Here is a 20,606-nt window from a genome sequence, read left to right on the forward strand (position 1 = left end):
TAAATAGAAGGGTAATTTTGTAACTAACTTAAAAAATATCCTTAAAAAAAGAAACAAAAAAGAAAATGACATCCTTAAAGTACAAAACATGTAATAAAGACTGATTTTTAAGAAAACAATATTTGAAATGATGAAAGTGAGTGTCAATTAGTGAAAATTGCTAATTTGCACTTAATAATACTTATAAAATGAGTGTAAATAATCAAGTGGGTGTAGGTTGCTAACTTACACCTTAGTATTTTTAAGTAGATGGAAATTAACAGCGCCCTGTATGTGTGTATATCTCTGTGTGTGTGTGTTGTGTGTGTGTGTGGGGTTTTTTTTTCATTATCATTTAAAACATGTAATAAACTAGATTATTATATTTATACTTAGTTTTTTATTATCTCAATTATACCCTTGTCATACCCCAATTTTTGACTTAGGTCCCACTGACATGCGTCGCCTACCCTGATCGATCTCTGATCTTTCAGTAAAAATGGTATTTTAAAATACCTCATGTTCGGTTCCGAGTCGGGCTCTCTTCCTTCTTTATTTTTAGTTTTAATTTTTTATTTTGAATTCCATCTTTTATTGACTTTAATTATGTTTCTTAAAAAAAAAATCTTTATTGTTTATATGTTTATTTTAATCATCATTCATTTTCTCCTTTTGTGTTTACCATTATTTTCATTTTTATTTTATCATTATTATTTATATTTTTTGATAAGTCCAGAAATTAGGTCCTGATCCAAAACCGGCCTGTCACGAGGCAATCCTAACCCAGTTCAACATCCGAAAGTCTGTCACGCGTTCTTCTATCAATCCAATTCACACGGCTCAATCAAGCCCAAGTTTCAGCAACAGAAGCAAAAAGAGTAATTTTTTTTTAAGCTTTTAACATAGGATGGCGTAGATAATCATATATTACATTATGGCCCTGTTTGGATAAACAGCTTATATAGATGTTTATGGTATTAGAGCTTATAACATTAGAGCTTACATCATAAGCTCTTATACTTGATAAGCTATTTATGTTTGGATATGTACACTAAAGTACTTACATAAATTGAAGTGTTTGGATCTGACATTACATAAGCAATTATCGAAATTTTAAATATTTTTAATTTAACAAAAAAATCAAAGAATCGAACCACAAAAATGAAAGATAATAGTGTACAGTTTGTTACCAAAAAAAGACAAGTTAAGTTTGTTTTATTTATTCAGTTTCTTTTTGTTACGTAACAAAAAAATAATAAAAAATTTCCTTCAAAAAAAAAATAATCTTAGTTATGTGTGTTACTTTGGTAAGATAAATATATAACAATTTTGTTACTCATGCACCGTCAAAGATAACTAACATTATAATTAAAATATATGTTTGTTTCTAAAAATAAAAACAAACAAAAAAATTAAAATATATGTTTTGAAAAAGTGGATCCAGAGAGAATCGAAGGAGGTTACATAAATTCATAAGCTCCTTGTTAAGCCGGAGGGTAAGCTGAAAATTTAGGCTTATTAAAATATGGCATAAGCAGCTTATGAAACTATGATAAGCTATTTTTATTTATTTACCCAAACACCTTTAAAAAGGCTTATGGGAGTAGATAAGCCCAGATAAGCTCAACTTAAGCCAATCCAAACGGGGCCTATATGTTCCATGGAATTTTTAAGGTTAAAATATTTATGATTTTGTCCATTTTTTATTTGTGCAGTAAATGTTGAAGATCTCATCTTATCCTTGATGATTTTATCATCTCTATCATTTGCCATTGAATTTGTTGGCTGGGGTATTGATAGCAGAAAGCTTTTGATAGAGAGAAGCAGAAAGCTAAACCTCTCAATAACATGAGAGGTTGATGACAGTCTATGATGAGATTAATGTTCCCCTTTAATTTAGTGGTTTAAAAAAACTTTCCCATGGTGAAAAATGATTTTCCTTTCTCATGTGAAATGTCACCTTAAAAAAATGGTAGCATGGGTCCTATTCGAATTTCACCTACCATGTGAATCTGATTTCATGGCCGATGCAAAATACATAAAAGATCCAAAACAACAAAACTGGTTTTGAAAATTTAGGGATTGTTTTATGCAAATAAATTAAGGATTTTTTTTTATTTTTTTTTTATTTTTTAAGAATTTAACTAGAAAACGATTTGAAATTGGACCTACGAGGTGGCAAATGAAATGAAAGAACTTTGAGAGGAAAGTGTGATTAGCAAGAGAACCAAAGAAAATTAGGGTTTAAGGTGCACACACGGTGTTAAGGGATGAAGGGAGGTATTTGTCCAGTTTAGAAAAATTTAAGGGAGGTTAATGTTTATTTTAAAACTAGAGGGGGTGTGGGTATGAGTTACATTTGAATAAACCTCAAGGGAGGTGGGTACAATTTACCCTAATATGTATGTAAAAACCTTAAACGATATTCATTTTGAAACATAAAAAGTATATATTTGGTATCTTAATTAATGGTATACGAAGACGTGAAGCGTGCATCACATGGACTGAAAATATTACCCAATTAAAAACCACTGCACTGATTATGACATGTATGGACCATCACTTGCTGTTGAGACCATGTTCAATGGTTTTTCCTTTCAACACCATTCAACACCCCCTTTTTCAAGTCCCAACACTCCAAATCATTTTCTCTTTCTTATTCAACACTCATTCAACTTTTACACTCTCCAATGGTTTTTCATTCAACACTCTACCCCACCACTTTCTATTTCTTATTCTTATTTAATTTTTGTTTTTATAATCACATAAAATTATCGATTATAACAAAATTTTGCAAAATAATTTATTTTGGGTGTTGAAATGGTTATTATTGGGATCCATTTCACTAAAAATAAGATTAAAACTTCACTTAGCTTGCTAATAGAAAGATAATAATAAGATTAACATAGTGAAAAACTTGGTTTTTTTTTTTTTTTTTGTGTCCAAATCAAACGAACCAAGTCTCTATTTATAGAGAAAAAAAATCATGAATTTTGGTTTTTTTTTTTTGTAAAAAAAATAAAATTAATTTACAACGAAATAATTGAGGTTTAATAATTAAAATGATAAGAATCCGGACAACCAATCAACACCGAATACGTGTCCCATGTTATCCACAAAACATATTCTCTCTCCACCTCCTACAACTTCACGCGTTCCTGTTCCTGCGTGTGCTCCACGCGCTGTTTTTGGCCAACCGAAGCGTGACAAGTGTACCTCCGATGTCAGATTAAACATGTTGAAACCATTCAACCTCTCTTTCATCCACATCATCATTCAACACCACCATTGGAGACTACCGACATGTTGAATCTGCTTTCAACATACCCATTCAACACCCATTGAAGCTGGTCTAATTGACTCCACACCACGTTAATATTTTGGTTGTACCTGCTGTTTTATTCATGTAGAAAGTAACGAGAGGAAATTAGGTAGAAACATTAACATAGGACTTTTATGTAGTACAAATTATAGGTCTAACTCTTAATAGTCTACGAAGACGTGAAGCATGCATTGTTGGAACAAAATATGTTTAGCAATAATAATCCTTAAGAGTTTTGATGATAACAAAGTATTAAAAAATGTCAATTAAATATGCTAATATTTGTTCAAGTGTACATGACTATAGACAATATTTGACAACTTAAAAAGGTCTTGAAAGAACAAATAAAGAGCAAGTACATCAACAAAAAGGGAAGTTTAAAGCGTCTGAAGAAAAATGCGTCTGAAGTTTGAAGTGCTTCTGAAGAAAAAGTGCTTCTGAAGTGATGACGTCATCAGAAGCTAGTTTATCAGAAGCAAGTTCATCAGGAATTGGAACTCAAAGTTTCAAAAGTTGTTTCAAGGACTCTAACTCGCCTAGAAATTGCAGAAGACTGGAAAAGTATGGCAACGGCTATTTTGAAATGCATTGGATGCTTATTCCTCAAAGAAGCGTTGACATAGTACGTTTGTACGAAGTGTACAACCACTACTTCCACTACTCTGTTTTTGTCTCTGCTACAAGACAAGGATAACAACTCTGCACGCAAACAATGTTTATACACATTGGGAACGCGTTTGAAATTGATCCTTCATAGGACAATAACCATATCAGACAAAGGATCAATGATGAATTATCAAAGCTTCAAACGACTCTATTTTGGATGTGCTGGCAATTCAACGTCTCTCTCAGACCTCTATATAAGGACTGAAGACACAGAGTTTCACAAGAACAATATACGCATCAGCTAAGCAAAAACTCTGTTGAATTTGTTCTCCACTCCAAAGTTCACTTAGAATTTCTTAACAAAGTTTACATCTTAGGAATTCTAGAGTCTTTAAGAGTCTGTATCTAATTTGTATTGTGAACACCACTGATTGTATATCAAGTGTTCAATCTCAAACAATTTTCTTTGTAATTCTGTTTGAATTAAGAAGTCTCTTGCAGTTGTGCTTGAGCAAGAGAAGTCTCTTGATTGTGTTCAGGAGCATAGGAAGTCTTTTGCAGTTGTGCTTGAGCAATTTGAAGTCTCTTACTAAGTTTAATAGTGAGCATTTGTAATCAGATATTACATAGTGAACTCCCCTTGGAAGTGCAAGGGGGACATGACTGACTTTCGGTTTGTGGAAGGAACCTGTATAAATTGCTTGTGTTTCTCTTATCTCTGTTTTTATCCGCTGCATTTAGTTCTAAACATCTTTTCAGAAGTAGAATTCTATCTGCTTCTGATCTGCCTGTTTCAGATAGGAGAAAGAAAAGAAAAAGCTAACACAATTCAACCCACCCCCCTTTCTTGTGTTTTTCTCACCTTCATGCATCACATGGACTATTAATTTTAGATTATTACTTTTTTTACCTTATCTATTTTTCATGCGCTCTACTTTTTTTTGAAAATATCTGCCGTTTGTATTATGAAATCCGAACTAAATTGTAGAGATTTAAACTGTAAAAATTTAGGCATGTTCTATCACTGCCTTTGGGATAACAGTTTTAACATACAGTCAAACCTTTAATGATCATAAACTCACATTAGATATTAGGGGGTTGAGATCAATGAAGAGAGTTACGAGTAAAGACATTGATTACAAAAATAACAAAAAATAAGTGAATCAAAAATGATCTACTCACATTTTTATCTTGATTTTATTATTTTTATTTCTCTTTGCAAACCAAATTTTTGTCATGTGCAACCCCCAATTTAATTAATATCCTATTTACAATTGACATTGTTGAGCATAAAAATTCATAATCCCCAAGGGTACGACCTTTATAAATATTATTACCTGACGACAACTTACTACATTTGCTAAATTATCCATCAAGTTTTTGCTGTTGTTGTCGGATATTGTCGATAAAATTCAAAAAGACTTTGCAATTGTACTTAGGGTTTTTGTCTATTTAAAATCAGATAATGTTTGCCATAAAAAAAAAAAAAAACTAGAACTGAATTTGTGATGAAAAATAATAAAATTTTTGGTAGAATATTTGAATTCCATCTTACTTTTGTGATGTAATTAAATTTATGTTATAGTATGTTTAGGAAGATGCCGGAAGAGCCACGATTCATGCGGACAATTTTTTTTAACAGAGCTTCATATAAACAGATTGAATATTAAAGCTACAGAGAAAATGTATGTACAAATTCCTTCAAAAAAAAAAAAAAAGGCATGTACAAATAATTTACTCTTGGACCCCTAAAAAAATTTAATTTACTTATCTCATAAGGTGACCTTCCAACATGTGTATGAGCAGTCAGCAGTCAAGGCTCCATTACTCATTAGAACATTATTAGAAGATTCTCTCAAAATATTTACTTCAAAATGTTTAACTATGTTTAAAAAAAAGTTTCATCACCGTAAGTCGATATAGTTCAATTAGTATTTCACTTGTTCGATTACTGATCCGATTACCTGGTATTTCGACCTAGTCAATGACTGCTCATAGTTTTTTTTTTTTTTTTGAAAATTCGGTATCCAAGGATCGATGACTGCTCATAGTTTAATATCACAACCAAACAAAGTTTACCAGTAGACTTAAATTTGAGGCATAATGTTCTAAGACATGTCAACATGAGAAATTAGTTGATTTGATGCAAGAACTGATTGCAGAAGAATCAAAACTTTATCGCATGAAATGTCAACAAACGAAAAATCAAAATCTATGGATCTGGATACAACATACAACAAAATTAAGCAAAGAAACAGGAATCAGACACAAGATTAGCATATATAACTAGGTCAAGATCAAAAAGAGTCGGACAGTTATAGATCCATAAACTAAAGAGATAATGTAAAGTAGAATCACATAATAAATCACATGAAAAGTGCTAACAACACACTCTTTTATTTAATAGAATTTATGTAAAACGGACAGTAGAAAATTAAAATCGTTAGATAATGCAAATATTTGGGAATGTGAATGTGTTCTATGGGATGTGGAATCACAGAAATGCAAATATCAGAAAATTGAAGTGGTCCTTCAAGCAATGGAGAGGAATTATTTGGGAAAATTATAGGCTAGGATTGCATAAACTGTCTGCACAACAGTGAGAATAAAGAGAACCGTTGCAACGAAGTTGTAATTGGGGTTCAAAAATCTTAACAGCCACCAATGATGCCGGTATGTGAATGAACTCGACACTATTTTCCAGATTTGTTTAATGAAAAATGTGTCAAAGTAATTGTTGATAACATCAACCAAACCATTTGAATATAACTACTGGAATCGACTACTCCATGTTTAAGAGAGTTTAATGTTATGATATATTGATATGATTTTGACTTATTTCAAGAATGTCAAAGAGTTATTGAGACAGAAACTAGGATATGAAGAAACCACAACTCTGCTGGTCAGAGCTGTTTACTTGATTAACACCGGTAGAAACGATTATTCAGTTTATCATCTGATTCGCTATATTATATCAATCATCCGGTGTTGGTTGTTTTTCTTATCGTCTGAGTTCATAATTTGGGACATAGTTTCCTCATGCTTAATGCTAATTTATGCTTCGAACTAGCTTGTGCCTTCTCATATCAAGTCTTGAAAGTCAAAACTACTCATAGCTCGCTATTCGTTTACAATTGATTTCATCTCGAAATGTTGTGTTAATTTGGGAAATTTCATGTAATTTCTATTACAGTATCAATTTGGGCAAGTTTATTTTCTATCGGCATTGTTATCCATAACATTAGTGTTGGGTTCAGATGGTGTGCGTGCGCTTGTTAAGTCGAAAACACTATCTAAGGGCTTCCAAATCTTGCTAAATCATCAACATGTTGTTCTTATGTTTTCCTTAAAGTTAGGTTCCTTAACGTTTATGAGGAAAGTGTTATCTATAGGAAGTATTGTTGCATGTTTGACTTATCTTTTTGCATTCTTGATTTTACTTTTTATATACAGTTGTTATAGGACTTTTGGCAAAAACAATGCTTTTTATATAGGTTTTGTATACATGGTTCGGATCGGTTCAGTTTTTTTCATATGCCAAACCATGGACAATCCTACTTTGAAAGCTTTCTGAAACAATATAATTATTTTTTGGGTCCTGCTAACTGGTGCCCCCGGGGCACTGGTTAAGCATACTATAAAAGGGAATTATTACCATAAAAGGAAACTGTTTTTGACTTTATTATAAATTAATTACACAATTTCAATGCATTAACTACTATATAATTTCCTTTTTCATATCCTCAACAAGTGCCCGGGGGCACCGGTTAGCATTTCCCTTATTTTTTTAATGATTCTGACTTCTAAGAATTTGGTCTACCTTTGAATTGCAATGGTTGCTTCCTTTGAGATACACAGGCCTATATGTATCAGTCTAGTTTTTGATGAGGTAAGAACTAAGCAGAGTAAGGTGTTTAACATACATAAAAAAGTGTGAATTTGATAAACATAGTTTTGATCTCATTTTTTTCTACAAATAAATTGGTTTAATTGTTTCAAACTCCAAAATTATATCTTCCATTTGACAAATGTATAAATACAATGAAAATAAAAATAGTATTGGTATAGATTTTTTAGTGGCACTTGTTCATATGGCTGGGCATCGAAGTAGTTCATTTTGGTTATAATCAAATAATAATATTAATAGTTTGATAGATTCATGATATGGTTAGAGGGATTAAAGTGAAAGAGAGGGAAAATGTGGGTGTGTGTATGGTCTTCCTTTCCTAGTTGAGTTTATATCTTAGGTTTTGGTCATTCTTTTACATATGTATTTTTTATACAACTTTCTTACTGTTAATAATGCATAGAATAATTTCTTGAATTAACGGGTCTATTCAATTATCAGTATGTTATGCGCGGTCTTTTTTGAAATAATCTCTTGGCACAAAAGTTGAGTATATGTTAAAACAAATGGGTTTATGCAGATAAAAGTTGAGTATATGTTAAAACAAGAGAACTACGTGATCAGTTCATTTTGTATTGGACTACTATACGTTTTCTTTTCCACATAAAATGCCTTAGTCAAATATGTTTACTCAATTAATAGGACTAAGTTCATTTTGTCTTAACAACATTATTTTTTAACTCTTTCCTGTTTTGTGTGCAGGACAGTGAGACATGACATGCTAAAATTATTTAAATCCGTTGTTTGGTGCACCAATATAATATAATAAATTAATTCTATTTCTAATCCTATCCTATCAGTTTCTGATTTTCACTTTTGACGATTATCTTTCTCCTTATTTGTTCCGACAGATGCATCGTCAAAAAAAGGTTTCACAATTTTTTGTCTATCATAAACCAATTGCAAATCGCTAACTGGATCAAAGTAACCTTTGGAAAAACTATAATGATATTAAGTCATTGAAAATCAACGCAGCGGAAGTGAATTTACCGCAAATACCACTATGGCGCTACTCACCATTACCCTTGTTTGAACATGACTTTTTCCAGTCCATATAATGATGTTCCCAAACAATTACATTGTGCAAACAAGGCGAGATAAGATAAGACAAGATATCATCGTTTTGGAGAACTTGAGGTGTAAAGGAAAAAGGAGTGACATTCAAGTAACTTGATAGTTGAGAGTCGAGTTCAAATCCTTTCGTGATTAGAAGCTCTAGTAGAAAACAACCATTTCACGAGTTCATATATGACAGGTGACCTCAGTCCAGATTTTGAAGAAAATGCCTCCCTCACAGTTTTGCTGAGGTTAAATCGTAATTAAAAAGCTTTGGTTTGGTTGGGATTTGTATGATAAATTATAAAAGGTTTAGCAAAATAGATTTGGGTTAAATTCATTAGCTGAAATAATTAAATTATTATATGTTGATACATTCAAGTTATTGTATGTTTTTATAATTAGTAAACTATATTTATTGTCATAACCTGCATTTTAAAATCATTAACCTAGTATTTAGCAACTAGATAACAAATAATTTAAAAAAGCAAATTTATTCAAACAACGTAGATTAAAGAAGAAGTCAAATACAATTGCAAACACACAAAGCATAGTTTGTTTCTCACTGGAAACAAAGAAAAGGACATAGGAAAACATCCCATGGGAAAATAAAAATTATTTGGGCGAGTGATGATAGGCTACGATGGTATAAACAGTCTGCACAACCACTACAAGAAAAGTGCCCTGTCCCTACGGCCATTTTCTAAAGCGGGGTAGTTTTTACCAACGGACATATGAAAAACTGTCACTAAAACCATTTTATTTATTTTATTATTTCTATTATATTATTATATAATTATTATTGTTATATTTCTTCCAAATACAGTGGAATTTTTTTTCCACAAACACGTACCATTCACACACCCTCGTCAATCTCAAATCTCAAAATCGCTTCTTCTTCATCTATCTCAAACCTCACAAACTCCATTGATCTCAAACCTCACAAACTCCATTGATCTCAAACCTCACAAACCTCATCAATCTCACCTCAACAATCTTCACAAACAAGCTCTGAATCGATTTTGTTGTTCATATTTTGTTCAAATCGATTTAGAGATCTTCAAATCGATTTTGCTCTTAATCGTTCTCAAGCTCACAAACTAAATCGATCTCAATCTGTATCGATTTTGTTCAAACTGTATCAATCTCAATCGTCGCCTTCATCGACCGCCGGACCGCCGATCTTCGAACTCGCTCTGGATCATTTTCAATCGCTGTGAGTAATTTTCGTTCTCTTTGTTTTAATTTTTGATATGAATGTGGTAATTACATATAGTGTTGTTATTCTTGAAATTAGTATACGTTGATGTGTTTTTGAACTAGATTTTGGGAAAATTTTGAAATCAGTTCATGTGTGTGTGTTTTTGAACTGGATTTTGGTAGAATTTTGGAATCAGTTTATGTGTGTGTATGTTTTTGAACTGGATTCAGGGAAAAATTTTGAAATCAGATTATTTGTATGTGTTTTTGAACTGGATTTTGGTAGAATTGTGTTAACACTAGGATAATTGAGAATTGTGATAACATCAAGATAACTGAATTTTAGCACCTCTTAGATCTCTCTCCATGAATTAGATTAATTTGAAAGAGATTTTACTTCATGTTGAGACCGTTGAAACTTTTGGAGGTGTGTTAGCAAACTTCCAGGATAAACTATCCATTCCATTGTAGTATCTACTACCTGCTATATCATCTTCAGGAACTGCATCAGAAATTTCCCGCATGTCCTCTTCTGATAGTTTCACTCCTAATGCACCAAGGTTTTGATCCAGATTCTCAATCTTGGTTGTTCCTGAGAACAAAAGAAGTCCATAATATTTTCAAGAATAAAAAAAAGCTGAAAATAAAACTAGGTGGAAAGCATAACATGCATGGCTTCTATAGTACATTATCAGCACTTAAAAATTTAGAAGAACCTTTGGTTAGTAACCTGAGTACATCAGATGACACTCTTAATATATGAAATGCAAGGAAAGTTGTTGAATATGACTCATATTCACCAATAAGGGGTAAACTTGCAATCTGAACCGTACGATTTATAACGTTACATTGTACTCTATAATCTGAAGTATTGCATAATCGAAAAACTACAACAATCACTCTGTTGTCGGAGACGTAGGACCAATTAACCAAACTATATAAATGGTTCTTGATAAGGTACATAGTTTTTTAGAAGAACAAAAGTGTATTTTTTGGTGTAAATACGAGTGTACATAGTTCTTTTCTTAATTGATCAGTACACAACGATAGAAGAAGTATATGGTGCATTCTTAATTGTTAGGATACATGGTTCTTCTCTTAATTGTTCAGATTCACAAATAAGAGGAATACTCATATTTCTTATACTGTTAGGATACCACTTAAGAGCCTACCATCAAAGATTTTTATGATAATACTGTTTTCGAAAAATTGTGCATATTTTGTCACTCACCAGGAATAGGCACAACATCCTTGCCTTGTTGGAGTACCATGCTAATGCTAATTGAGCAGTAGTGCATCCATGCTTCTTGCTAAGACTTTCAATCCTATCATATATAACCTTGTTCTTGACCAAGTTCTCAGCTTGGAAGCGGGGAAAAGAAGTCTGATAAGTGAAATAATCATTAGAAAACAACATAAATTTTTTAAAAAGGAAAGGTCCTTAATTTTATAGAAGACTTTAAACATCATTCATGTGAGAAAAAACAGATAAGGATGATATCCCCTGTATCATTACTCAAGTTTAAAAAAGCAAGCATTTGTTTGTTTACAAAATAAGACAACAAAGCAATCAATATTTAATTCATGATTAAGATTTGATCAATGCTATTGCATAATTGGCATGTCTTAATAGTAATTCTGCAATAGATTGTTGTTCTCCAGCTCCATCAATATCAAAAGCTAAAGTAGGTTGCTAATGTTGTCATATAACTTTGTACATTTCTATTGCAGGTTGCTAAGAAGATTTGTATAGAAGTCAAGTCTTCGAAAGATTTTTTGGAACAGCTCTGGTTGTTGTTCTGTGTCTGTCATAGTCTACGAGGATCACGGCAAACCAGCTTTGTTAGATTTAGCACTCAACCGTAAGTGGACTATGACTCTTTTGGATAAATAGATTAAAATACTTGGTATGATTATGTAGTGCAACTGATTTTGCATGAAGTATTACTGTTGAATTTATTACTAGCTAGCTACGAAACCTCGAGAGATTTTTGGGTTTTATAAGCCTTATTGGCTCATAAATAAGGTGCAGAGCTCACGGCTCGACTCTCTCCTGTTTTATACAATGGATAAGAGTTGGATATCAAATAAATCTATAACTAAGGAGGAGTACATTAGAGGGGTTTTAAGTTTTATGGATTTTGCTTTTGCTAACTCATCCGAAAATGGAAAAAAATTTTGTCCCTGAAAAAAATGTGTCAATTGCTACAAGCGTACTCGGATGGATGTCTATGAACATGTAATCAATCATGGCTTTCTAAAAGGTTATATTCATTGGATCTTTCATGGTGAGAAAGAAAACCCTTCTAACCCTCTATGTGCATCTGAAGTAGAACACGGATTTGATCATGACATGGATGCATTAATTCATGATGCATTTCCAATGCATACGAATAGTGATAATGATGATGATGCATATACAAATATAGAGGACAGGGGTCCTGAAGTATTCACAAACAACCATAATGCTCAACAATCTGAAGAGGGTGATAATTCAAAAAAGTTCTTTAAGTTATTGAAGGAGGCAGAGCAAAATCTTTATCCCGGTTGTAAGTTCTCAAAACTATCCTTCATCGTACACTTGTACCACGTAAAGTGTATGAATGGATGGACTGACAAAAGCTTCTCAATGTTGCTAGAACTGTTAAGTGATGCATTTCCTGAGGAAAATACTTTGCCCAAGTCATTTTATGAGACAAAGAAGATTATTTCGAGGTTGGGTTTGTCATATGAAAAAATTCATGTTTGTCCAAACGAGTGTATATTGTATTGGAGGGATTTGGCTCATCTTAATGTTTGTCCTAAATGTGGTCTCTCAAGATGGAAAGTTAACTTAGATGATGTGGAAGGTAGAAAAAAGATACCTTTAAAGGTTCTTCGTTGGTTTCCTCTTAAGGCTAGATTACAAAGACTTTTTATGTCATCGAAAACAGCTTCTTTTATGACATGGCATAAAGATAATCAATCTAAAGATGGACTCATGAGACATCCAGCTGATTCTTTTGCTTGGAAGGATTTTGATCGTCGATATTCTGATTTCTCTCGTGATGCTCGTAACGTTCGACTGGGTTTAGCTTCTGATGGCTTTAATCCTTTCAAAACCATGACAATTTCTCACAGCACTTGGCCTGTTGTCTTGATTCCATATAATCTTCCACCGTGGATGTGTATGAAGCAACCAAACTTCATACTCTCGCTGCTTATTCCTGGTCCAAAAGGTCCAGGTAATAATATTGATGTATATATGCAGCCTCTTATCGAAGAATTAAAGGAATTATGGGAAATTGGAGTCAGAACCTTTGATGCATGTAAAAGGGAGTCATTTCAAATGCGTGCTGCGATCATGTGGACTATAAATGATTTCCCTGCCTATGCAAATTTGTCAGGTTGGAGTACGAAAGGTCGATATGCTTGTCCATGTTGTGGTTTTGACACAACCTCTAAGTGGTTGCGTTATAGTAGAAAGTTTTGTTATATGTGTAATCGACGTTGGTTAGAGCCTGGCCATAAATGGAGATACAATAAAGGACATTTTGATGGAAACCAAGAGTTTCGAGCACCACCTGAGCTACCCAATGGAACTATTGCTTTGAAACAAATGGAAGATCATGGAATTGGGACACCGTCACCATGGAAAAAGAAATGTATTTTGTTCACATTGCCTTATTGGGAATATAATGTTCTTCGTCATAATCTTGATGTGATGCATTTTAAAAAAAAATGTATGTGATAACATCATTGGAACCTTGCTGGATTTGGAACGAAAGTCAAAGGATAACGATAAGGCACGTTATGACCTTATAGACATGAACATAAGAAGTCAGCTACACCCAAGGATACATCAATGTAATGGTAAAAAGTATTTGCCTAGAGCTTGTTATCAGATGACATCAAAGGAGAAAGAATCATTCTTGGAAGTGCTGAAGAATTTGAAAGCTCCAGATGAATATTTGTCTAGTATTCCAAGATGTGTGCAAGTGAAGCAACGCAAAATATCTGGCCTCAAAAGCTATGACAATCACCTTCTAATGCAAGAGTTTCTTCCAATAGCTATGAAAGGTTGTTTGCCCGACAAAGTGACTAAAGTTATAAGTGAGCTTTGTAATTTCTTCAAAGAGCTATGTGGCAAGGTGCTTAATGAGCATAATTTGGAGGGCTTGGAGCATCGAGTAGCTAAAACGTTGTGCCAATTAGAAAAGATTTTCCCTCCATCTTTTTTCACTGTAATGGTGCATTTTCTTACAGGCAAACTTCCACGACATGCTAGTTCAAATATTTCATCTCAACGCACTAATTCAGAAGATAGACTTCAAAAAGTAGAAAGTGTACTTGGAAATCTTGTTGCTGTGCTTCAAATGCGATTTTCTGATGATCCACAAATTAATGCTGTCTTACAGGCTGTAGCTCAAGAGGTAATAAATCTTATTTTTCAACTTCAAGAATGTTTTTCAAGAAAATAAAATACACTTTTTTTCACTTAGGTACCTGATGTTGCAAGTGCTCCAAATGGTTCTATTGGTAATAATCAACAAACTACAAGTGGCACTGGTTCACTGCACTTTTAAGGTATTATCTTTCAATGAGGGTAAATGTGTGTTCACTAATTATGTGCTAGCTGCAACTTTTTTCCTTCTTCTTTGTCATGAATTAAAACTTACGTGACTGCGAGTTTGGTAAAGATGTATGTGCAAGATAAGTTTATCACTTGGCAGATGACTTTGTGTGTTTGCACATGCGCACATGCACGGACGTAACGTGCATGTTGAATTTGGCAGGGTAAAAGATTGAAGATTGGTGTTTGAGGTGTCATAGATAGAGAACAGGAAGATGAATATGATGTGAGCAATGAAATAGAACAAGCATGGACTAGCCATTGGACTTGAACAATAATAAGCCCAATCACCTAGGATTTGGTTGGATATACTCTAAGAGAAAGAAAGTCATAGCCAGAGATAATTAGTTACATTTTGAGTTGACAAGTTTTTGAACCTTGTGATTTGTCAATTGATTCAGACTGGTATGTCCATTGAATATATCGCACTTGTTCTATGTTATTTTGGTTTTTTAATATTTTTAATACGAGGGCTGATAATTTGGCAACTTATTGCATGACAACGTATCCATCTCTCTAACTGTTAATTGTTTTTGGTCTTATTTTAAGGTGCATTGATGGAGAAGAGGAAGATGATCTGGTTTTGGCGGAACATGATGTGAAGAAAAGTATATGATTGTTCTTGATAGGGTAGAACCATATAAAAACTGTGTCTGTCAGTTTCTGCATCTTATAAGTAGTAAAACTCATTTTATGTAATTTGGTGTTGTCTTTAGTTTATATGATGATTGGTGAATAATACCTTGAGAATATTAATCCACCAATTTTTTTTATGAAATATAAATGTTTTTATAGTTATTAACCTGTTTGTATGATGGAGAAAAATATAATACAGTGCAACAACAATAAATAATACCTCAAAAAATATTTGGGGGTTTCACATTTTTAAAAAAAAAAAGGGGGACATTTTATAAAAAAAAAAATTGTGGGATTGATTTTTACCCACGGCCAGAGACGCTGTAGGTAAAAGTACTAGTCTGTAGAAAAATCTTGTAGAGACACACAACCCGTCCGTAGGTAAAGGTACTGTCCGTAGGTAAAACATGCACTTACAGACAAAAATCCGTTGCAACTTGCTAAGTATAGTGCACGGCCAATATGGCCGTGGGTGAAAGTTTTGGCCACATATACCTACGGAAAATAGCCTTTAGTGACGGTTTTTGCCCGTCACTAGAGGTCAAGTTTCTTGTAGTGAACGGTGAGAATAGCGAGTACAGCGGCAACGAAGTTGTAGTCTCGCTTCATAAATTTGGTAAACCATTCTAAATAGTATGTGAAAAGATGGCACAATGTTTTCCAGATTCGTATAGGAAATACTACCTTAGAGTAGTTGTTCAAATCATCTACCATTTTAAAATAACCAGAACCAACTACTCCATGGTCAACTCCAGACGACACTGTGCGCATACACTCCTCCAACTCCTTATTACTCATTTTCATATGACCCACGATGATATTCTTGTTCTTGAGAAGTTTCACATCATCTGCACAGCAGATTAAGTCATTGAAAATCAACGCAGCCGAAGCGAATTTGCTGCAAGTACTACTGCCACTACTAATCATGTTAATTTGGTTCCTACCGTTGTTGGAAGATGTCTTTTTCCAGTCCATTTTATGATGCTCCCAAGCAATCATATTGCGCCACTTTGCCTTCGTTGTTTTTGTGATATGCAGTGGTGCAATTTGAAGTTTCCCGTTTTCAAACTTAAACTCAAAGTTCAAACCTCTCACTCCTCCTTTTGCGAGCATATCAACTTTCTTGTTTTTAACGATCATATTTCCAAGCCATATCAACACACCACCAAAAAAATTCCTTATCCAACCAAAGCAAGAAATATTTCTGCTATCTTGACGAGTGAGTTGGATATTTACCCCTGCAGCTTGCAGCCTGGAAGCACAATGCTTTAGTTTAAACTCCATCACATTCACAGGTTGAGTTTGTGTATCGTCCAGATCAATGTCCAATACTACTGCATAATGGTCATTATGATGATTATTGTTGTTATTGTTATTATTAACAAAAGAGTGAACAACATCAAGAAGGTGAGGGGAATTAATGTCAAGGCTTTGAACTTGAGGGAGAGAGTAGCCTAAAATACGCAGGGCAAGACTATTAATTTTGTTGGCTCTCTGCTTGAAATCTTCCTTAAAAAACTGGGGGAAAAGTGTTTTAGAAAGGGCGTGGACGATGGAAATAGGTATTTGATTCTCTAACAAGACGAGATCAGACAAGACATCATCGTTTTGAAGCACTTGAAGTGCAGCGGTAGTGGGGGGGTACAAGTGACTTGGTAGTTCAGAATCAAACCCTTTTGTGATGAGAAGTTCTAACAGAAAACAACCATCAACTACCATAATTTTCGCGAGTTCTTGCTCTTGCAAGTGGATGTCATCCACGTAACTTGCACGAATCTCTTCATTTAAACCACAGATGGTATTGCAGCATTTCATTAAATTTGCATCTGCTTCACCTTTCCCTGTTCGATGCAAGAGAGATAGCATACAGCGTAATTTTATCTCTTCCAAGTGCATTAGCTCTTCTCTACTATTTTTGTATCGTGGACCCATGGATACCACCCTTGGAATGTAAGCATCATCATTTGGTGATATTTTAAGTTCACATGGAACCATGGAAATGCTATATGCTTGAACATAACGATTGTCCACAGAATGTAGCAACGTATCCATACACATGACTAACTTTTGTTCTGTCGTTTGGTTTTCCATGGCCTGTAATTGGGTAACTTTTTTAAGGCCTTGAAAGAGTGGCTATATAAAGCTAGGATCAATATGGCTTAATTTGATTTTTCTATAATCTCTAGAAGCTCCTTAGAGAAGAGGAAATGATTATGACTCAATTCAAATGAAATCACCCCTTTTATAAACAGTTGAGGTGACCCAATCCAGATATTTTGAAGAAATTGCCTCACAGGTTCGTTGGAGTTAAATCGTAATTAAACAAACATTTGGTTTGATTGGGTTGGAGATTGTATGATGAAATAATATTTAAATTCGATATATAGTCATCCTTTATTTTCCAAAACTCATTTTGAAATTTTCAATTATGGCACGACACATGTTTTACACAATGTCCGGAACAATGTGTACAATAATTTTTTTTTTTTTTTTTGAGAAAAGAAATTCATTGCTTTTCATTAGCTAACAAATCACGGATGCATGACGGTACATCATCATAAACGTGGCTAGCATGAGATGGGGCTATCCTAGCTAATTCATGAGTGGCCCCATTGGCTTGCCTCCTATTGAACTAGGTTACAACCAAACAACTGCCTACAAGCCTGAATAATACAACCTAGTTCACTACTATCAACTAGGTTTGAATTAAAACGATCAACAACAGACTTGGAATCTAAAACAAAATCAACATGGTCATAGTGAAGATTTGACACCCATTGTAGCTGCCGTGTGGAATCCAACAGCCTCTCTGATGTCAACATCACAAAGAGGAGAGAAGCAGTCCGTCTTGGCCATAACAAACTCACCGGCCTGATCATCACGGATACATATGCCAATACCTACCATATTCAAAGAGTCGGAAAAGGAGGCATCAATATTACATTTGTACCTACCATATGTCGGCTTCGTCCACTCAATGACATGACCATGAATAACATTGTTTGGCTGAGCGGGATTGTTAGTAGCTTTATGCGATCTGACTTCTTGGGCGGTTCTCCAATCATCTAAGAGGTGTCGAGCCCGTTCAACAACATGCATACATGTTTCATTTTGTTGTTGCCACAATTTTAAGTTCCTACGCTTCCACAAGCTCCACATGATCGTCACAAATAACTTTTTTTTTTTTTTTGTGTAGAAGGCAGCTGGTCAAGAAGGGAAAATATCAAAGCATCCATGTTATAATTTTGACGGAGAGTTCTATCAATAATTTCCCATAATTAACCTCCCGCCATGCTTGTACCGCACCTAGACATTCTAATAAGACATGAATGATATCTTCATAATTAGTTCCGCACAAAACACAATGATTAGGACAATGAATACCACGACTAAGTAGGTGTGCACGTGTAGGAAAACAGCCCCAACACACACGCCAAACAAAATTTTGAATCTTGGGAGGTACCTTGAGCTTCCAAATCGAACTCCAATTGCCCGGAATATGCAAATGAGAGTTATCAGCAATTTCTGTGACACAAATACGATATGCACTACAAACAGAATAATTACCATTTTTCTCAGCCTTCCAAATAATTTTATCTTCATGAACAAGAGGATGGAGAGGAGTATTCAAAATAAGCTGGGTAGTATTATGATCAAAAAGATAAGAAATTAAGGTAGCGTTCCAAACCTTTATGATGGTTCGATGATATCCTGAACTTTGACATGAGCAAGGGCAGCATAAAGAGGACTTTGAGTTGAGAGGGAACAACCATCTTTAAGCCATGGAGCACCGAACAAAGGAATACTAGCACCAAAACCAATTCTTCATCTAGCACTTTGTTTAACCACCAATTTCCATCCATGTTTTCCAAGCATCGCCACATTAAAAGATGTGAGGCCTTTGAATCCAATACCACCATAATTCTTATGAATAGATAAACGTTCCCAAGATAGCCAATGCAAACCTTTTTTAGTAGAGCCACCATGTCCCCACCAGAAAGCATCAATAATTTTTTCTATGGTTTCTACTAACTTATTTGGTAAAAGATAAAGACTCATAATTATAACCAAAATAACAAACAACCAGAAATAAATAAAGTGCAATACAGAAAAACACAAGAGATATTGATAACTCAGTTCGATGCAAAGTCACCTACTTTGGGGGCATCCACCCAAGAAAGGAAATCCAATAGTAGTTCATAATACTACCCGTATATTTCTATCTAGGACTAGGACTCCCCCTAAACATGAGAAACCCCTCTCACTTTCTCTTAATCACTCACCATAGTGATTGACTCGATCACGGTTACAATAAAGTAAGAGAACAATTCCAGTACACAAAGCAACTCTTGCTAGATGCATGCATTATAGTGGTAAACAAACACAAATTACAACTCAACTAAAACAAATCATCTCTAAGGCTTTGATAATCAATGACAACACATAGAGAGGCATACAAAAGACAGAGACTCAAAACAATGAAACCCTATAACTGTAATCTTTAATGACGACTTCAATACTTGTTATTAGCGTTGAGTCTTCTTTATATAACCATTGTTCTACATGGAATTTTTCTTCAATGGGTTAAAACACTTCAGCTATCCAAAACATATTTTTGTTGGAACAAAATGAGTTTTAAACAATGCCTCATAAGTTTTGATGATAACAAGGTAATAAAAGTTCAATTGCATATGTTAATATTTGTTCAAGTGTGCAGGATCATAGACTAAAATATATTATTTCTTAATCAAAGTATTGATTCTGAAAGATCAAATTGAAGAGCAAAGATTTTCATGAGAAGCTATGTTGCAAGTCAGAATCTAAAGAAGTCAGACTTTAAAGGTCATCCAGACTCTGAAGATTCTTCAGACTCTGAAGGCCAGGATCTGGACTAGCTAAATGACAAAGGAGCAGAAGCTTTGGAGATCAAGTACAATGGTTCTGGAAGTGTTAGAAGGTCAATGGATGTCACTTTTAGCGAATGTACATAGAAGGACAAAGTGTACGACCACTACCTCCAACATTCCCATGTGAAATTGTACGAAGTTGCAGTTGTGTCCATTGGTAAAGAATGGTTAATTCCATATCAAGGAAATGATTCAAAACCATTTCTTTATAGGACATTAACCAAATCAAGCAACAATTCAATGTTGTTTGGTCAAACTTCTCAAACGACTATTTGATGCGTTGAGTTATTTTGAAGTGAAGTTTACCAACTATTTGTCGCAAAACCAAGTTATTTAATAAGCTAATTTGTTTTACATATCAAGTTCATTTATAGTTTGAAT

The 20,606-nt window shown here is 33.9% G+C and overlaps 3 protein-coding genes across 7 annotated transcripts; 1 reads left to right on the forward strand and 2 right to left on the reverse strand.

The window, feature by feature from the left end:
- The first annotated feature begins 9,683 nt into the window (after positions 1–9,683).
- Positions 9,684–15,484, forward strand: LOC112416814 (uncharacterized). 5 transcript variants are annotated; one of them, XR_003007324.2, is made up of 5 exons: positions 9,684–10,086; positions 11,802–11,932; positions 14,316–14,482; positions 14,552–15,087; positions 15,232–15,484. XR_003007324.2 is itself a non-coding variant. In XM_024771588.2 (4 exons), the coding sequence occupies exon 1, from the start codon at positions 12,292–12,294 to the stop codon at positions 13,798–13,800; it is 1,509 nt and encodes a 502-aa protein (XP_024627356.1). In that variant the 5' UTR covers positions 11,939–12,291; the 3' UTR covers positions 13,801–14,482; positions 14,552–14,636; positions 14,846–15,087; positions 15,232–15,484. The 5 variants fall into 5 exon arrangements, 3 of the variants coding, with proteins under 3 accessions (XP_024627356.1, XP_039684070.1, XP_039684071.1); XR_005643162.1 differs by lacking the exon at positions 14,316–14,482; XM_024771588.2 differs by lacking the exons at positions 9,684–10,086; positions 11,802–11,932 and having other exon boundaries at positions 11,939–14,482; positions 14,552–14,636; positions 14,846–15,087.
- Positions 10,461–11,490, reverse strand: LOC25498739 (probable aldo-keto reductase 1). The gene is made up of 2 exons (XM_024771589.2): positions 11,302–11,490; positions 10,461–10,662 (listed from the first exon to the last, which is right to left on the reverse strand). Exons 1-2 carry the CDS (start codon positions 11,366–11,368, stop codon positions 10,469–10,471), a joined length of 261 nt encoding a protein of 86 aa, XP_024627357.1. The 5' UTR covers positions 11,369–11,490; the 3' UTR covers positions 10,461–10,468.
- A 2,588-nt stretch (positions 15,485–18,072) lies between the features above and the next one.
- LOC112416656 (uncharacterized) lies at positions 18,073–18,477 on the reverse strand. Its single transcript, XM_024770962.1, has one exon. The coding sequence runs from the start codon at positions 18,475–18,477 to the stop codon at positions 18,073–18,075; it is 405 nt and encodes a 134-aa protein (XP_024626730.1).
- Between the last annotated feature and the right edge of the window lie 2,129 nt (positions 18,478–20,606).

The sequence above is a fragment of the Medicago truncatula genome, chromosome 7 (assembly GCF_003473485.1).
Source record: "Medicago truncatula cultivar Jemalong A17 chromosome 7, MtrunA17r5.0-ANR, whole genome shotgun sequence".
Taxonomy (NCBI): Eukaryota; Viridiplantae; Streptophyta; class Magnoliopsida; order Fabales; family Fabaceae; genus Medicago; species Medicago truncatula.

Bases quoted from the DNA above. Each gene is read 5' to 3' on its own strand.
- LOC112416814 (XM_039828136.1), top strand. From the start codon at position 12,292: ATGGATGTCTATGAACATGTAATCAATCATGGCTTTCTAAAAGGTTAT.
- LOC112416656 (XM_024770962.1), bottom strand. From the start codon at position 18,477: ATGTGGAGCTTGTGGAAGCGTAGGAACTTAAAATTGTGGCAACAACAA.
- LOC25498739 (XM_024771589.2), bottom strand. From the start codon at position 11,368: ATGCACTACTGCTCAATTAGCATTAGCATGGTACTCCAACAAGGCAAG. The intron at 10,663-11,301 runs GTGAGTGACAAA...TTTTGTTCTCAG, and splicing joins GGATGTTGTGCCTATTCCTG to GAACAACCAAGATTGAGAAT.